This window comes from Elephantulus edwardii, unplaced genomic scaffold, assembly GCF_000299155.1.
Source record: "Elephantulus edwardii isolate Elephantulus edwardi_28Jun2011 unplaced genomic scaffold, EleEdw1.0 scaffold00220, whole genome shotgun sequence".
In the NCBI taxonomy this organism is placed as follows: domain Eukaryota; kingdom Metazoa; phylum Chordata; class Mammalia; order Macroscelidea; family Macroscelididae; genus Elephantulus; species Elephantulus edwardii.
This window is the reverse complement of record NW_006399970.1, coordinates 1354750-1372676: the sequence shown is the minus strand read 5'-3', so window position 1 is coordinate 1372676 and position 17927 is coordinate 1354750. Positions and strand designations below refer to the sequence as shown.

The window sequence follows — 17927 nt, the reverse complement described above, 5'->3', positions numbered from 1 at the left end:
GACACTGTTCTGTAGTTTCCACACTCAGTTGGGTCACCTTTCTTTGGAATGGGAACAAATATAGATCTCTTCCAGTCAGTTGGCCAAGTGGTTGGCAGGCCTCTGAAAACCCTATGCACAATTTCTTCATATACAATGTCTTTAATGTCATCTCACAGCTTGTCTGGTCTTCAGTTGTTAGTGTTCAACACATCATAATTATTCTTCAAAAGTAGATGTAAAAATACATAAAAACAATATGATTTCAAAGCTATACATTCTATGAAGGGAGAAAAGTATGATGTGGCACAATCCCCAGCATTCTCATTGTCATTCAGCTCTTTGTATCGTTGTTTTTTCCCTCCATCTTTTACTCTTAGCTCCTGAAAGTCTTCTGACTGCCTTCAATGTCCATAAGGACCCAAATCCTCTGTATTCCCAAATTTTTCTCTGAATATACCTTTACAGCCTTGTCCTATTGAACTAAAATCCAAATTTCTTGAGGATACTACTTCTCTTGTCAGTCTCTTAAATGGTAGCTGTTTCCTCTCACAATCCTTAGACTATATCCTGGACAAAAGTCCTGCTTGTGTTTCTAGATTATTTTTCCTCTTTCTCTCCTTCATAAAACTTACAGCTTTGAATCTCAAATCACATACTATATATAACGTTTTCACTGGTGCAGTCCTGTAGTCACTTTTGAGGCCCACTAAGCACGTCAATTAAAACTTGAGCTCCTGGTTTAGTAATAGTTTATTTTTTTAAAAAAAAATATTACTAATTTCAATGAAAATTCACAGAGACTTTGCATTTCCATTCATTGTTGCACTTTTCTCCCTGCCCACCACTCCTCCCTCCTCGCCCCCGTACACTCTTTTCTTTGAAAAGTAAAATAAAAAGTCTTTCATTGTTTTACAATCCCTTCCCCCAGGTCCACTCCACTATGCAGCCTTCATTCTGGACGCATGTCATGACAAAAATACCTAATCACATATCCCTTTTAAACAGTTTTCTCCCTTATGTTTCAATGCAGTATACATTATTTAACCCATCTTTCTCAGTCTCCCCCCAACCCCAATGTCAGTCCGGTTTTACAACAGTGGCACCATGCAGTATTTGTTCTTTTGTGACTGAGATACTTCACTCAGCATAATGTCCTCCAGGGTCACCCATTTTGAATAATACTGCATGAGTTCCTTGTTTTTCAATGCAGCGTAGTATTCCATTGTGTGAATATACCACAGCTTCGCTATCCATTCGTTTGTTGATGGGCACTTAGGTTGTTTCCAACTCCTTGCTATTGTGAACAAAGCCACGATAAACATGGGTGTGCATATATCTACTTGGATGTCAGTTATGGTCTCTTTGGGCTATAGTTCCAGTAGTGAATTGCTGGGTCAAATGGTATCTCTATTTGCAACTTTTTGAGAAAGTGCCACACTGCCTTCCACAGTGGTTGCACCATTTTATACTCCCACCAACAGTGAATAAGAATTCCAGTTTCTCCACAGCTTAACCAGAATTTGTTGCTTGCTGTTCTGTTAAATTTTGCTATTCTGGCTGGGGTGAGATGATATCTCATAGTTGTTTTGATTTGCATCTCTCTTAGAGCTAGGGATTTTGAACATTTCTTCATGTGCTTGTGGGCCATCTGAATGTCTTATTTGGTGAAGTGTCTGTTCATATCCTGTGCCCATTTTTCAATTGGATTATATATATCGTTCCTTTTAATCCCAGTTAGTTATTAATCTCGGTTTTGGGGGCTATACAATCTGTTACAATTATTCAACTCTTGTTATATAGCTCAAAGAAGCCACAGACAATACCTAAACAATTTTGTGTTATAGTGTGTTTGTGAGCAGTGAGTTTCAATACCGTATCATTTTCATGCGTCTCAAAATATTATTGGTCTTTTTCAATCACTTAAAAATATAAAACTAATATGTGGCTTGCAACTTACTCACTGCTATCAAGCTGGAACTGACTCATAGCTGACCCTCCAGTAGGCTTTCAGAGACTATAAACTGCATGGGAGGAGACTGTCCATCTTTCTCCTGCGAACAGCTGGTTAATCTGAACTGCCTGCCTTTGGGTTAAAAGCTCAGTAGCAGATATAGTGTGGATAGTTTTCAGACTTAGTTTTCAGTATAGATATACAATCTAAACACAATTCTTTTTCCTGTTGACTTACACAGGCCCCATCTTCTGAACAATGCTCTAAAATTTTTATCCTCTATTTCTCTTATCATGGTTTTTTTCCGTTTTCACCAGATTATTGTCAACATTATAAAAAAAAAGCTATTATTTATCATGTATTAAAAAATAACCCAGTTTCCTTTAAATTTACTTTCACTTTCTTCTGCTATATTTTTCTCCTCTTTGCAACAAAATTCCTCCCTACTGTCTCTAGATTTCTCTTCTAGAAAACTTCTTATATTTACTCTAATCAAGCTTTCATTCATAATAACACACTGCCAAATCTACTCTTCCTGACCACCAATAAAATGCATGTTGCTAAATTCAACGCTCAATTTTTGGTTCTCATCTCACTGAGCTCATTTTAACCAAATGTGACAAAGCTGATAATTTATTTACTGCTGTATTTTCAACCAGGAGGCTTGTCTGTTTTATGGAAGATATTTAATAAGGACTGCTGAACAATCATCTAAATGTTTTCCATATTTTCTCCTGGCATGCTTCCTATTTAACTCACTTTCTACAGATTAAAAATACTACTTGTAGTAGGTGACATCTGCGATGGCTCTCTATAATCTTTGTCTTCTGGTAGTTATGCTACTACAGAAATTTTCCCGTGAGTGTAGGCTGACCAAATGACTTTAAAATAGGAGTACTATTTACTAGACAAGTATATCTGACTACAGAACATTTGATAATTCCTGTACAGAACCCAGCCAGAGTTGGCAGACGCAGGTTACTGATAAATGGGAGTTTTATCAGAGATCACATATGATTTTTCACCCAAATATCATTAATTGGTAGGCCTTTCAAATTCTTTTTAAGAATCACATGAACTATTTAAAAATCATATAGAAAATAAACAGTAAAGTTATCTGTCACAAGTGAAAAAAGAAAATATTCGAATATAATTTTTGTATAAAGTTTCTTCTTCAATGGGAAGAAATGAAATTATTTTTTGAAAACTGTCAGAAGCCTACTTTGTCAGCAGCTGTCTCAGGAAGAGATTCTTCAATGCCAAGTTCTCGTCGTCTTTCAGCCCTAACTTCTGCATAACTACAAATAAAAGAAACAAAGCATTTGTTCATGAATTTAATATACCAAAGAGAATTGAAATTATTCAGTGTTTACTGTTTCACAACTATACATCACTAATGCTAGATTATTTCTACACAAACTCTAAATATATTTATGATATACTGTATTAATTCAATTTTTATTGTTCTAATTATCTTAAAAGTCTAAGACAATATTGCAAACTATCTGTAACAACACAGAACTTAAATGAAGAATTAAAAAGTCTGTATTCTTTTGTTATTAATTTTTTATAATATTTTAACTATTCATTTTAATGGAAGTTTACAGAAAAGTTGGATTTTAATTAATTTACTGTTGCACATTTCCCCCCCTCTGTTCTTTCCTTCTCCTCCAGTTCACTTTTTTGGGGGTTTTTAAAACATTCATTCATTGTTGCATAATTACCTCCCCTCTCAGTCCTCTTTGTAATGTCCAATTTTCCTTTCAAAATGGCTGAATTAGGTACATAAATTTATTACATTTCTGCTCAAAGACATAAACTTATGTCAAGAATTAGAGATTTTATATAGTATGTGTAATGTATTTCTTCATAATACTAAATGAATTTACTAGTATATAGAAAGGATGTCATTTAAAACAGGAAGAAAATAATATTGCTGTTCACAAACTAATTATGCATTAAAAAAGGATTAGAAGAATTGGAAGTTTTCTAAAAGGATTATTACCTTACTACAGTGTGAGTACAAACAATAAACTCTGGCCTTGAATTCCACTGATGATAGGTGATATAGTAATGAGTCTGAAGCCAAATCCACTGTTGTCCTTTAGTCAGGAACCTATAGTAGCATGATTTGCCTTTTCCATATTGCATTACTAAGATGAAAAGAAAAACATTTTGGTCTTTGGTCCATATTACTAAGAATTTTAACCAAAATTATAGTTGTTTACATTTAAAACTAAATATAAAAATTTTATGATTTCTCTGTAACCAATTATTATTAACATGTGCTACAATTACTTATAGTTACCATAAGGATCTAAGCAACTAATACATCTTCCACAAAACTACCTAATTTATCACCAGATGCTCCTCTACACAAGCAGAGTGAGAGGACTAATCTTACATATTTTACATACACAATAACCTTGCAAACATTCAGTAATAACTTATTCACCTTTTTTACTTCCTCGTGCCCAGATGAGGGTAACTTAGTAATTAGACCAGGGGCTTCTTTTTTCACAGGTATCCTTTTAAGTACAGCATCTTTGAGACATATAATTCTAAAGTTTAATCTAAATCAGTAATTTTTTTGAAAGCAATTGCTAAACACAGAATTTTACAAAGAATAACGTGTAGATTATAAATTCTGGAAGCCTTTAAATGGGTGTCAGGCAAAAAAAGGGTTTTGTGATTCAAACAGAAGTTCTTTGGTTTAAGAAGATCCTTTTTAAAAATACATTTCTTTAGTGTTCTCAAAACCTCTGAGATTGGCAAAATTATCTAATTTTGAGTGTTCCTCAGACTTCATGACAATACTAATAGACTAATATTCAATAGAATTTTGTTGTGCCTGTTAGGTGCCATCGAGTCAAGTATGATTCATAGTAACCCTATAAACAAAAGATCTGAACCTAGTCCTGTTCTGTGCCATCCTCACACTTCCTCATATAAAAAAGCTTACTGCACCAGTCATAAATCCACCTGGTTGATGGTCTACTTATCCTTCGCTGACCCTCCACCCTTCCCACATCATGTCCCTCTCCAATGAATAGGCCCTTCTAGCAGTATGTCCAAAGCATGCGAGGTGAAGCCTCATCATTCTTGCCTCCAAAGAGTACTCTGGCTGCACACTCTCTGAGACACACATATATATTCATTCCCTTGGCTGTCCATGGAATATTCAGTGCTCTTCTCCAACACCACAGCACAAAGGCATCAATTTTGTTTCTGTCCTTATTCACTGTCCAGGTCTCAGATGCTTAGCTAGTAATCAGAAAGACCATGGCCTGAGTCAGACCCACCTTAGTCCTCTGACATCACTCCTCCTCAAAAATTTGGAAAGGTTCCTAATTGTAGATTTTCCCAGCCCAATATGCCTCCTTATTTCCTGACTGCTCATACCAAGGGTGTTAACTGTGGATACAAGCAAGATGAAGCTGCTGACAGTTTCAATCTCCTCTCCATGCATCATGACTTCTGCCTATTGGTCAGTGGTAAGAAGTGCATCAAGTCCTCCTCACTTTCAGCAAGCAAGGTTCTGTCATTTGCATAACACACATTATTGATGAGTCTCCCTCCAATCTTGATGCCATACTCCTCTTCAGAGTCCAACTTCTTGGATATTTGCTCAGCATACAGATTGAACAGGTATGGACAAAGGATACAACCCTGATGCATTCCCTTACCAATTCCAAACCATGCAGTGCTCCCCTGCTCTGTTTGCACAACAGCCTCCTGATCCAGTTGTAGGTTCCTCATGAGCACAATCAAGTGCTCTGGAATTCCCATTCTTCTCAATGTCAGCCACAACTTGTCATGATCCACACAGTCAAATGCCTCTGCATAGTCAATAGAGCACAAATAGATATTCTTCTGGTATGCCTTACTTCCTGCCAGGATCCTTTTGCTATCAGCAATGATATCCCTGGTGTCATGGCCTCTTCTAAATCCTGCTTGAACTTCTGGCAATTCCCTATCTATGTCCTGTTCCAGCAGTTTTGAATGATCTTCAGCAGTATTTTGCTTACATGTAATTGCCAAAGTTGGGTCCTAGTGGGTAAGTGTTTACAACTTACTTGAAATCTGGAGTAAAAGGTTTCGATGTTTTTAATTGTGTTAGCAATCAAGGGCCAACTGATTAACTGTATCTGATCTCATTTATAATCATCTTGAGTATGAAGCCTCTGTGTGGGCAAAAAGGATCTGGTGGGCCTTTGAATTTAAAGGTCAACTGGATTATTGATTGTATTTGGAGAGAATGTTGTTCTACGTGGTGCAGTACTTGTCTATCAGTTTGCTGTATTGTGATTACTTGGGGTTGTTGTGATACTGAAATCTTTGCCACTGTTGTGTCAAATTCCAAAAGTGCTTCCACAGATAGGTTTGAGCCTGAATAAAAGGCTGTTAAAAACCCTATGAACACTAAACAAAGAGGACAGTTATAGTATTATAGTGGTAGAGTCCAGATTGGAAGTCAGCTGAAATGAGGAAAATAACAAACATCATTTAACAATTGGTACATGGAAAGTTTGTAGCTTGAATGTTGGAAAACTGGAGATTGTTAAAAATGAAATGGAATGAATGAGTATCCACATAATAGGCATTAGTGAGATGCGATGGACCAGTCATGGCCACTTTGAGTCATATAATCATGTGATATACTACGTAGGAAATGAAAACCAGAAGAATGGTGTTGCATTCATAGTAAAAAAGTCAATTTCAAGTTCTATCCAGAAATACAATGTTTTGAGTGATAGGATAATAACTATATAACAAAAAGAACCATTAATATGACTATCTGAAACTGACTGAACATGCAATCAGGATGCATTAGTTTTAATTGGTGACTGGAATGCAAAAGTAGGAAACAATAAAGAAGGAACAGTAGTTGGAAAATATGGGCTTGGGGATAGAAATGCAGCTGGAAAGAGAATGATTTTGTATTTACTTTTTCTAAAAGAAACAAATTTTACCCAATGGGCTGCATAGGAATCAGACTGACTACATTTGTGGAAGAAATCATTGGAGAAGCTCAAGATCAGCAGTGAAAACAAGGCCAGGGGCAGACTCATCAATTGCTCATATGCAAGTTCACTGCCAACCTGGACACCTTTTATTTCCTTCTTTTGTTGTATTGGCCTAGCAAGCACTTCCAATACAATATTGAAAAGAAGTGGTGACAGTGGGCATCCTTGTCTGTCCCTGTGTGCAAGGAAAATTATTTTAGTCTTCGTCCATTGAGAATGATGTTGGCTCTTGGTTTTGCATATATATTTTTCAGTATGTTCAGGAAATTCCCTTCTATTCCAATTTTGCTAAGGGTTATTGGATTTTGCCAAATGCCTTTTCTGCATCAATTTCTAAGATCATATGGTTCTTGTTATTTACAACTCACATGCAAGTTCAAATTGGGCCTATGAAAATGAAAATAAGTCCATAGGAACCAAGATATGATCTTGAATCAATTCCATCACAATTTCAAGATCATCTTAAGAATAGGTTTAAGACATTGCTCACCAATGATAGAAGACCAGATGAGTTATGGGATGATATTAAGGGATATTAAGGGTCTTCGCAATCACCTGTTATGCATCAGAGAGTTGGACAATGACCAAGGAGGACAGAAGGAGAATTGATGCCTTTGAGCTGTGGTGCTGGAGAAGAGTATTGAGAATACCATGGACTGCTAGGAAAACAAACAGATTTGTCCTGGAGAGGGTTAAACTGGGTGGCTCCTTGGAGGCAAGGATTCTGAGGCTCCGTCTAACATACTTTGGACATGTTGTGAGGAGAGACCGGTCCTTAGAGAAAGACATCATGCTTGGGAGGGTGGAGGGACAGCGCAGGAGAGGAAGACCCTCTATGAGGTGGATTGATTCAGTAACTGGGATAAGTGGGATGGGAGTGTCAGAGACAGTGCAACTGGCACAGGACAGAGCGGAGTTTAGGGCTGTTGTACATAGGGTCGCTATGAGTCGCAGGCGACTCGACGGTACATAACAACAACAACAACATTAAGGGATATAATCCATGAAGAAAAAGATCATTACAAAAACAGAGGAGAAAGAAAAAAACGAAATGGATGTCAGAAAAGACTCTAAAGATTGCAATGAAACATTAAGAAGTCAAATATAAAGGAAAACATACTGAAGTGAAAGAGCTGAATAGATGGTTTCAAAGGGCAGCTCGGGAGGACAAAGCAATGTATTATAATGGAATGTGCAGAGAGCTGGAAATGGAGAATAAAAAGGGAAGAACTTGCTCTGTTATCTCTCAAGCTGAAAGAACTAAAAAACAAATGTAAGCCTCATGTTGCAATGTTGGAAGATGCTATGGGCATATATTGAATGACCCAGGAAGCATCAAAAGAAGATGGAGGGAATACTCAAGAGTCACTGTACCAGAAAGAAATGATTGACACTGAGAAATTTCGGGAAGTACCATATGAACAAGAGCCAATTGTAATGAAAGAGGAAGTGGAAGCTGCATTGAAGGCACTGGCAAAAAGTAAGACCCCAGGAATCAATGGGCTACCAACTGACTTGTTTCAATTAAAAGATGTAGCCTTGGATGCAATTACCAGTCTAAGCCAGGAAATTTGGAGAATGGCTGTCTGGCCAACAGATTGGAAGAGGTCCATATTTGTTCCTATTTGATGATATTGATTCAATAGAATAAATCTTAGAAAATGATGGTGTGGAATCTCTCCTTTTTAATCAAGACACCAATACTAAATAACTAGTCCATGCAGCTAGTTAAAAGAAGTACCAGGTCTTTTCACTAAACCATGGTGCCTAGTGCTGGCATCATGTAAAATAACATTTTTTTCTGGGCTGAAGTAATTTTGTTGTTGTTGTTATGTGCCGTCGAGTCATTTGCGACTCATAGCGACCCTATGTACAACAGCCCTAAACCCTGCTCTATCCTGTGCCAATCGCACTGCCTCTGACACACACATCCCGATTACCCCAGTCACCGAATCAATCCATCTCATAGAGGGTCTCCTCCTCTTGAGCCGCCCCTCCACCCTCCCAAGCATGATGTCCCTCTCCAAGGACCTGTCCCTCCTTACAACATGACCAAAGTATGTCAGACGAAGCCCCAGAATCCTTGCCTCCAAGGAGTTGCTTGGTTTAATCCTCTCCAGGATGAATCTGTTTGTTTTCCTGTCACTCCATGGTACATTCAATACTCTTCTCCAGCACCATAGCTCAAAGGCATCAATTCTCCTTCTGTCCTCCCTAGTCATTGTCCAACTCTCTGATGCATAACAAGTGATTGTAAAGACCATGGCCTGTCTCAGGCGCACCTTAGTCTCCAGAGAGACACCGTTGCTCTTGAGTACTTTAGAGAGGTCCCTAACAGCTGACATTTCCATCACAACGTTTTTTTATTTCCTGACTGCTGGTGCCAAGAGTGTTGACCATGGAGCCAAGCAAACTGAAGCTGTGAACAATCTCAATCTCTTCGCCATCCATCCTGATGCTACCGATTGGTCCAGTGGTGAGAATCTTTGTCTTCTTGACATTGAGCCTCAGTCCATACTGTAGGCTGCAGTCCTTGACCCTCTGCAGCAAACACCTCAGGTCCTCCTCAGTTTCAGCAAGCAGGGTTGTATCATCTGCATAATGCAGATTGTTAATAGATCTTTTACCAATCCTAATGCCACAATTCTCCTCACAGAGCCCAGCCTCGCGGATAATCTGCTCTGCATACACGTTGAAAAGGTATCGAGACAGGACATATCCCTGGTGTACACCCTTCCCAATTTTGAACCATGCAGTGTTATCCTGCTCTGTTCTGATTACTGCCTCTTGGTCCAAGTATATGTTTCGCATTAGCACGAGTTGAGATGCTTTATTTTTACACACAGAGATTTATGAGATCAATGTAAGGCATAAAGCATAATAAAAATATTTTAATTATCAAATTACACTTTAGAATATATCCAAGAAAGAATTTTGAGAGGACCTACCACAGAAACAAATAAAACGTACGAAATTAAACTTGTGAGATAAAAAGGAAACTGCAGTGTGATAAAGTGTTGTGACTATATCCTAACCATGGCTTTACCACCACAAAGTTATGGGATTGCTGTGGGTAAATTACCCTCCATCTCAGTTTACTCACAAAAATAATAATAGTACCTATATTGTAAAAATGTGGTTATGAATAATGAAGATAATATAGGCATAATGCTCAGAATAGTGCTTGGCAATATGACACAGTAACGTTCCTGATACTAATAAACAATATAATCGCAGATAACAACAGCTGAGCACTGCCAAGCAGCTTTTTGAAATAAATTTTCTAAATAGATACCTAATTCTTAGGCAGATTTACATGCCTGGCAATAAAAATTTAGGAAACTGTACTGTGCAGTAAGCAGCTCCATGCAATCTCAAAGGCACACAGTTTGAATCTACCAGCTGCTCCACAGAAGGATAGGTAATCTCCTCTTGTGGGATTTACTGTCTCACAAAAGTTGCTGGAGGGTCAGCTATGGGTCAGTTCCAACTCAAAGGTACACAATAGCAACACTGCAGGGGTTTTAATTTTCTAGGAATTAAATTTGACTTTGCCATGTGGATGAGTAGGAATATGCAAATGGTGCATGGTAGCCTATCCACAAGGGGATTGGCTAGTCTCACCAATCTTCAAGGGGTATGGTTAGTTTTGCCACTAAATTGAGCAGATCAAGGAGCAGAAGGACGATCTTCTACAAGCTGAGAACAAGAGAATGCAACTTGTCCTTCAGGAGGCCAGACTTGGAGGTCCTATGAGAGCTACTGCCATAGCAGCCACAGCCAAGAACAGGAGATCTGTCATGCAATGAAACCTCGGAACTGCTAGACCACTGCACCAGAGCCAAGAGCTTTTTGCCCAAGTTTGTTGGAAGATTGGGAGGGAAGAGCCAAAATTGGAAGGAGTAAGACTTTGTAACACTGGCCTAAAGCCATGAGTCTCAAGGCTGTGGTGCCTGCAAGCACATTTCGGAAGCTATCTTGACTGAATTTGGATTATAACCTTTTGACTTCTCCAACACGTTTCTGCGTGGTCTGTGAACTACTGCATCAGATTTTGGACCTAAGAAGATTGATGCTGGGATGAGTAGTAAGAAATACAGGAGCAGAGGGACATGTCAGATCTCATGAAAATTGATTTTGTATTACTGATGCTATGGATGAGGATAGTTCCCTTTTGTGAAATGGGTAAAGGTCAGACATGGATGTGTTGACGCTGTACTTGCTCTTTTTCTAGAAACTGGTAACAATTAGAAATACTAATGCATCTTTGAAAGGAATTTACTTTAATTATTCAAAGATAAAATGCACAGTTCAGAACAAGGTTTTTTACGTGTTTTATTATAAAATGAGGCTATTACAGAACAAAACGCAAAAACCCCAAAATTCAGTTACTACTGAAATAATTATTTACATATAAACTGTCTAATACATTTCAACAACATAAAGGCTATGAAATTGTTTCTCTACATTCATTGTTGGCTTCGGGAGGTCTGGTGGCCTTGTAGTAAGTTTTGCTGCAATCCCAAAGGCATATGGTTCAAATCCACCAGCTTCTCCATAGGAGAAGGATACGCAATATCCTCCTGTGTGATTTACTGCCTCTGAAAAACCCACTGGTGGGTCAGCTATGAATCATTTTGATTCAACAGCAAATAACAAGGGATGAAGTCAATACCTACTCATAGGGATCCTACTTACAACTGGCAAAACCTTGTCTAGTACACAAGTCAGTAAAAAAAAATTTTTTTTAAAATAAAACTTCATTGCCTAATTCTGCATTATCTTCACAGTCTCTGCTGTGCTTAATCCCACTGTTGCAGTCACTGTGTCAATCCATCTCTTTAAGAGTCTTCCTCTTCTCAGACCCTCCACCTTTCCAAGCATGATGTCCACCTACAAGGACTGGTTCCTCCTGGTAACATGTCCAAAGTAGGTGAAATAAAGTCTCACCATCTTTGCCTGTATGGAGCACAGAAGTATTAGCTGTACTTCTTCCAAGACTGATTTTAGTTCTTTTGGCATTCCAAGGGATATTCAGTATTTTTCGTCAGCACTATAATCCAAAGGCATTGATTCTTTTTTGGTTTTATTTATTACTCAACTTCCAAAAGTTATGAAGTAACTAAAAATACCGTGGCATTCCAGTCTGATGGCTCCAGTTCAAAAGTGAAAGTCAAAAGCTCTAGTAAGGATGTTTTTCCAGGAGTGAACAATGGACGCTTAGTGATGCTAAGCCACTTGTACGAAGTCCAACACCAGCTGGGTTTGCTGCCAGTTCCCCGGCTACCGAGGCTTTCAGTACGTGCTGGAGTGCAATCACCACTCAGGAGACTACAAGCATTTCCGGGAGTTGGGCTCTCACGCCCAGACCTTCCAGGTGCAGAGCATCCGCCAGACCAGCAGTGAGCAGGAAGATCCCTGCATTCGTCTGGAATGGAGGGACCCGAAAGAGTCTCACCTGCTCTCCTCCTGCCTCTCTGTGCAGCCCGTCAGTCCAGCACCCATGTGGCACAGTCCATGCACTGCCCGTACAAAAAAACTAAGCCCGTACAGAAAACCAAGTAATAAAAGAGAAAGACCAGTGAAAAGGGAAAAAAAAAGCTCGAGTAAATGTCCATGGCATTTTCAGTGTATCCAATGCTTCCCTACTGGAATTGCAATAATCTGATGAAAATAAGGAACCAACAGAAACAGATCAGAATGCAAAAGAAGAAGAGAAAAGGCAAGTGGATCAAGAGGAACCACATGCTGAGGAGAAATAGCAGCAGCCACCAGCAGAAAACAAGACCAAGTCTGAAGAAAAGGAGAACTCTCAAGCTGGATCTAAAGACAAAAAGATGGACCAACCACCTCAAGCCAAGCAGGCAAAAGTAAAGACCAGTACTGTGGACCTGCCGAATGAGAATCAGCTGTTATGGTAGATAGACAGAGAAATGTTCAACTTGTACACTGAAAATGAGGGTAAGATGATTATGCAGGAACAACTTGAAAAGAATAGAATGCTGCTAAGAATGCAGTGGAAGAATACGTGTATGAAATGAGACAAACTTAGCGGTGAATATGAGAAGTTTGTGAGTGACGATGATCGTAATACTTTTTCCTTGAAACTAGAAGACACTGAAAATTGGTTGGTTGTATAAGGATGGTGAAGACCAGCCAAAGCAAGTTTATGTGGATAAATTAGCTGAGTTGAAAACCTGGGTCAACCTATTAAGGCGCACTTTCAGGAATCTGAAGAAAGACCAAAATTATTTGAAGAACTAGGGAGGAAAATCCAATAGTACCTGAAACTAATGAGTTCTTTCAAAAACAAGGAGGATGAGTATGAGCATTTGGATGCTGCTGAAATGATGAAAAGTGGAAAAAAGCACAAATGATGCTATGGAATGGATGAACAACAAGTTAAATCTGCAGAACAAACAGAGTCTGACCATCGATCCAGTTATCAAGGCAAAAGAGACTGAATCTAAAATTAAGGAGCTAATAAATGTCTGTAGTCCTATAATTTCAGAACCCAAGCCCAAAGTAGAACCTCCAAAAGAGAAGGGGAAAAAAAAAAGCAGAGCAGAACGGACCAGTGGATGAACAAGGAGATAGGCCAAATGAACCAGTGGACGGATAAGGAGACAGGCCAGATGGACCAGTGGATGGACAAGGAGACAGTCCAGGGCTGCAGGCTGAAGAGCAAGGTACAGACACAGCTGCACCTTCAGATTCTGACAAGAAACTTCTTGAAAGGGATACTGATTGATTTCAACACTTGTTTATATTAAAACAGACTACTATAAAAACAAACCAACAAACCAACCAAACACCAAACTATGGCATGGATCAGCCACATCACACTCTTTAAGTTGACATTCTTGTTCTTTAATACTTTAAGAAAGTCCTTGACAGCCAATTTGCCCCATGCACACAATATGCCATTTGGTTTCTTGACTGCTGTTTCCAAGGTTGCTGGATACTAGTTAAAAAAAAACAACACCTTGACAACTCCAATATTTTTCTCCATTTATCATAATGTTGCTTATGGATCCAGCAATGAGAATTTTTGTTTTCTTGATATTGAGATGGAATCTACATGGAACACTGCCTTCACTAATCTTCTTCAGTAAGTGCTTTAAGTTCTCTTCATTTTCAAGCCTTTAAAGTTCTCAAGCAAGGTTGTGTTATACACATTTTATTAATAAAGTATTAATAAGACAGTAAGAAAGAACAGAATTTCTGCTGGCAGTATTAAAAAATACCTGTTTTCCCTGAAAATATTAAAATCTACTTACAGTGCTCATGACATTTTGCCAAATTTTCTAGGTCATCCACATGATAGTAATCATAGCCTGATGTTCCCAGCACTTCAAATGGCAAATATCCTATTATAGGTGGTGCCCTAAAATTACATTAAAGAATCAATATCACCATTTTTCTATGACAAGAAATACACCAAATAGAAAACAATTCTTTTTAAAATAATGGTTTTTATTTATTTTTTTAAGTAATGGAAGTCTTCATTAGAAAAAAGTTTGCCATTGCAATCCAGTAATTTCTAGAATTATGGCTATCACCCCTTTACAGAATTTAAAAACAGAGTTACCTGTGATCTAGAAATAGAAATTTCCATTCTAAACTATGCCTAGAAGTAAACTCTTCATTGGGTTCTTCAACAGTGCACATTTCCTAGAAACAAATGAAAAATAAAAGTTTAGAAATACATTCCTGTGTCCTGATAAGAATCTTAATTACTGCTTAGTCATTATTAGAAAGTTATCCTCTAACAAGTTATTCACATTTTAATTTTCTAGTTTTAAACTCAGGTGGCTTAGCTCATAGTGGGAAGGTGCACTACCAGCCCGAAGGTGTTACCTCAAGAGACTCTAGACCATCTGCTCTGCTTCTGAAAGATGGGTCATCCCCTCCTATGGGATTTACTCAAAAATCCACTGGAGGGGAGGGTCAGCTTGGAGTCGGCTTCAACTCAGTGACCATGAGTGAGTCAGATCATCAAAGACCACGGCAATAATAACTCTTTTATGTAGGTTTTATGGGAGGACTTCTAGCTACCAGGAGTAATTTCACTAACTTATAAATATCAATACACTGTGGTTCTGAATTTAGGCCTTTCTCTTGAATTAAATATATGGCAATCTCTGAGTTACCTTCAAAGGACAGACAACTCTTACTTGCCCTTTAATGTTATGTAAATTTGCCCTCACACAAAAAGACTGGAATAACTCCTCCCCTTAACAAATACTTTATCACAATTACTACCTTCACTTGCAGCACTGGAAGCTTTTAAATAACTGGAAAGGTGAATTTTTTCTTGTGACTTGATGTCACATAACAACAACAACAACAAGAAGCACCTAAATAAAGCTAAATAACTATAAGTACTGTTCCCAACTGACCTACAAATTAATAAAGACACAATGAGGAATGGATCTTTTAAAAATCCAGCAGTGCCACATTTCTGTCAACCTGATACATGCTAACTGAATACATCTTTAACTCATTATGTCCTAAATTTAATTACCTGCCTCACTTCCCATACCTAGTGACACATTTTCCTAGCTTACTTATTGAAAATATACTTATCTAGCAGTGAAGTCTAGAAATCTGGCAGTCACAAAATACTCTTTCATTCTCATTTTCTACTAAAAGGCAGTGTGGGAAGACGAAGTATTATAATGAAATGTGCAAGTAGCTGGGGTCAGAAAATCAAAAGGGTCAAATTTGCTCAGCATTTCCTAAGCTGAAGGAACTGAAAAACAAATTCAAATCTCAAGTTGCAATACTTAGGATGCTTTGGGCAGAATATTAAATGATTCAAGAAGCATTAAAAGAAGATGGAGAGTATACAGAGTCACTGTACCAAAAGGAATTGGAGGACACAGGAGAATTTCATGAAAAAACGTATGAGCAAAAAAGAGCCTACGGTGATGAAGGAAGAAGTCAAGCTGCTCTGAAAGAATTGGCAAAAACCAAGGTCCCATGAATTGATGGTATACCAACTGACATATCTCAACCATCAGACCCTGTCCTGGATGCACTCACCATGTTGTGCCAAGAAATCTGGAAGATAACCACTTGGCCAAATGACTGTAAAAGATCTATATTTGTTCCCATTCCAAAGAAAGATGACCCAACAGAGTGCGGAAATTACTTAACAATATCACTGATATCACGTGCAAGCAAGATGCTGCTGAAGACTGTCCAAAAATTACTGGAGCAGCACATCAACAGAGAATTGCCTGAAGTGCAGGCTGAGTTTGGAAGAGGCCATGGTACTAGCGATATTATTGCTAATGTCAGATGAATCTTGGCTGAAAGCAGAGATAACCAGAGGAATGTCTACCTGTGTTTTGTTGACTATACAAAGACATTTGCCTGTGTAAATCACAACAAACTGTGGCTGACTTCAAGAAGAATGGAAATCCCAGGACACTTGATTGTGTTAATGCAAAACCTATACTTGGACTGGGAGGCAGTCGTCAGAACAGAGCAAGGAAAAATTGGGAAGGGTGTGCACCAAGGATGTGTATTATCTCCATATCTTTTGAATCTGTACGCAGAACAGATTATTTGGGAGGCTGCACTCTATGAGGAGAAATGTGGCACCAGGATTGGAGGTAGACTCATCAACAATTTATATTATGCAGATGACACAACCGTGCTTTCTGAAACTAAGAAGGACATGACATGTTCATTGCAGAAGATCAAAGACTGCAGCTTTCAATATGGATTGAAGCTCAACATCAAGAAAACAAAGATTCTTGCCACTGCGCCGACTGGCAACATCATGATGGATGGTGAAGAGACTGAGATTGTTGACAGCTTCAGTTTGCTTGGCTCTACAATCAGTACTCTTGGTACCAGCAGCCAGGAAATTAAAAGACAAATTGCATTTGGAAAGTCTGCTGCCAGAGACCTCTCCAAAACACTGAAGAGCAACAATGTCAGTCTGGAGACTAAAGTGCACCTGATACAGGCAATGGTCTTTGCAATTACTTGCTATGTATCAGAAAGTTGGACAATGACTAGGGATGATAGAAGGAGAATTGATGCCTTTGAGTTGTGGTGCTGGAGACAAGCATAGAATATACCATGGATTGCTAGAAGAACAAACAAGTTCGTCCTGGAGAGGATGAAGCCAGGCTGCTCCTTGGAGGACAGGATTCTGAAGCTTCATCTGACAGACTTTGATATGTTGCAAGGCAGAATCAGTCTTTGGAGAGGAGCATCATGCTTGAGAGGGTGGAGGGACAACACAAGAAAGGAAGACCTTCGATGAGATGGATTGATTCAGTGACTGTGGTAATGGGGTTAGGTGTATCAGAGACAATAAGATGGCCAAAGGATAGGGCAGGGATTAGGGCTGTTGTACAGAGTGTCGCTATGAGTCACAAGTGACTCAATGGCACATAACAACAAGAGGTCACTACAACAATAACAACTCCACCTTATCCACGTTCCCTGCATTAGTTTAGATTCTAGATGTTCAACATCATGACTCACATTATACCCAAAGCTTCTCCCTACACGGTTTCACTGTCTATAACTCATCTTCTATACCTGAAACATAGTTAGCCTAATAATAGTCAGATGTGATTAAATAAGTTTGCTGCTTACAAACTTCTCATGATTTGGCATTTCACTAGATAAAATTTAAGCTTATTAACACAGAAAAACAAACTAGGAAATAAATTTCCTTTTACCTCTACCTACTTTTTGAATCATTTCACATTATCCATAATCCCCTTCTGCAGCACATACCCTATACTCTAGTCATAATGAACAATGTATTCCCACCACAACAAGATAAAGGTAAATAATCCAATAGAAAAATGGGCACAGGATATGAACAGGCACTTCACTGAAGACGACATTCAGATGGCTAACAAGCACATGAAGAAATGCTCAAAATCCCTAGCCCTAAGAGAGATGCAAATTAAAACAACTATGAGATATCATCT

At 38.5% G+C, this 17927-nt stretch overlaps 1 protein-coding gene and 1 pseudogene across 1 annotated transcript in view; one reads left to right on the top strand and one right to left on the bottom strand.

Annotated features, from left to right (window-relative positions):
* CLOCK (clock circadian regulator) overlaps nucleotides 1-17927 on the bottom strand; it is a 141638-nt gene that overhangs the window by 33253 nt on the left and 90458 nt on the right. The window contains exons 9-12 of the mRNA XM_006898097.1: nucleotides 14552-14634; nucleotides 14241-14347; nucleotides 3939-4086; nucleotides 3156-3231 (exon numbers count right to left, since the gene is read on the bottom strand). Of these exons, the coding sequence (XP_006898159.1) occupies nucleotides 3156-3231; nucleotides 3939-4086; nucleotides 14241-14347; nucleotides 14552-14634 (414 nt within the window). The remainder of the gene's footprint in view (nucleotides 1-3155; nucleotides 3232-3938; nucleotides 4087-14240; nucleotides 14348-14551; nucleotides 14635-17927) is intronic.
* Nucleotides 5404-13711, top strand: LOC102860587 (annotated as a pseudogene).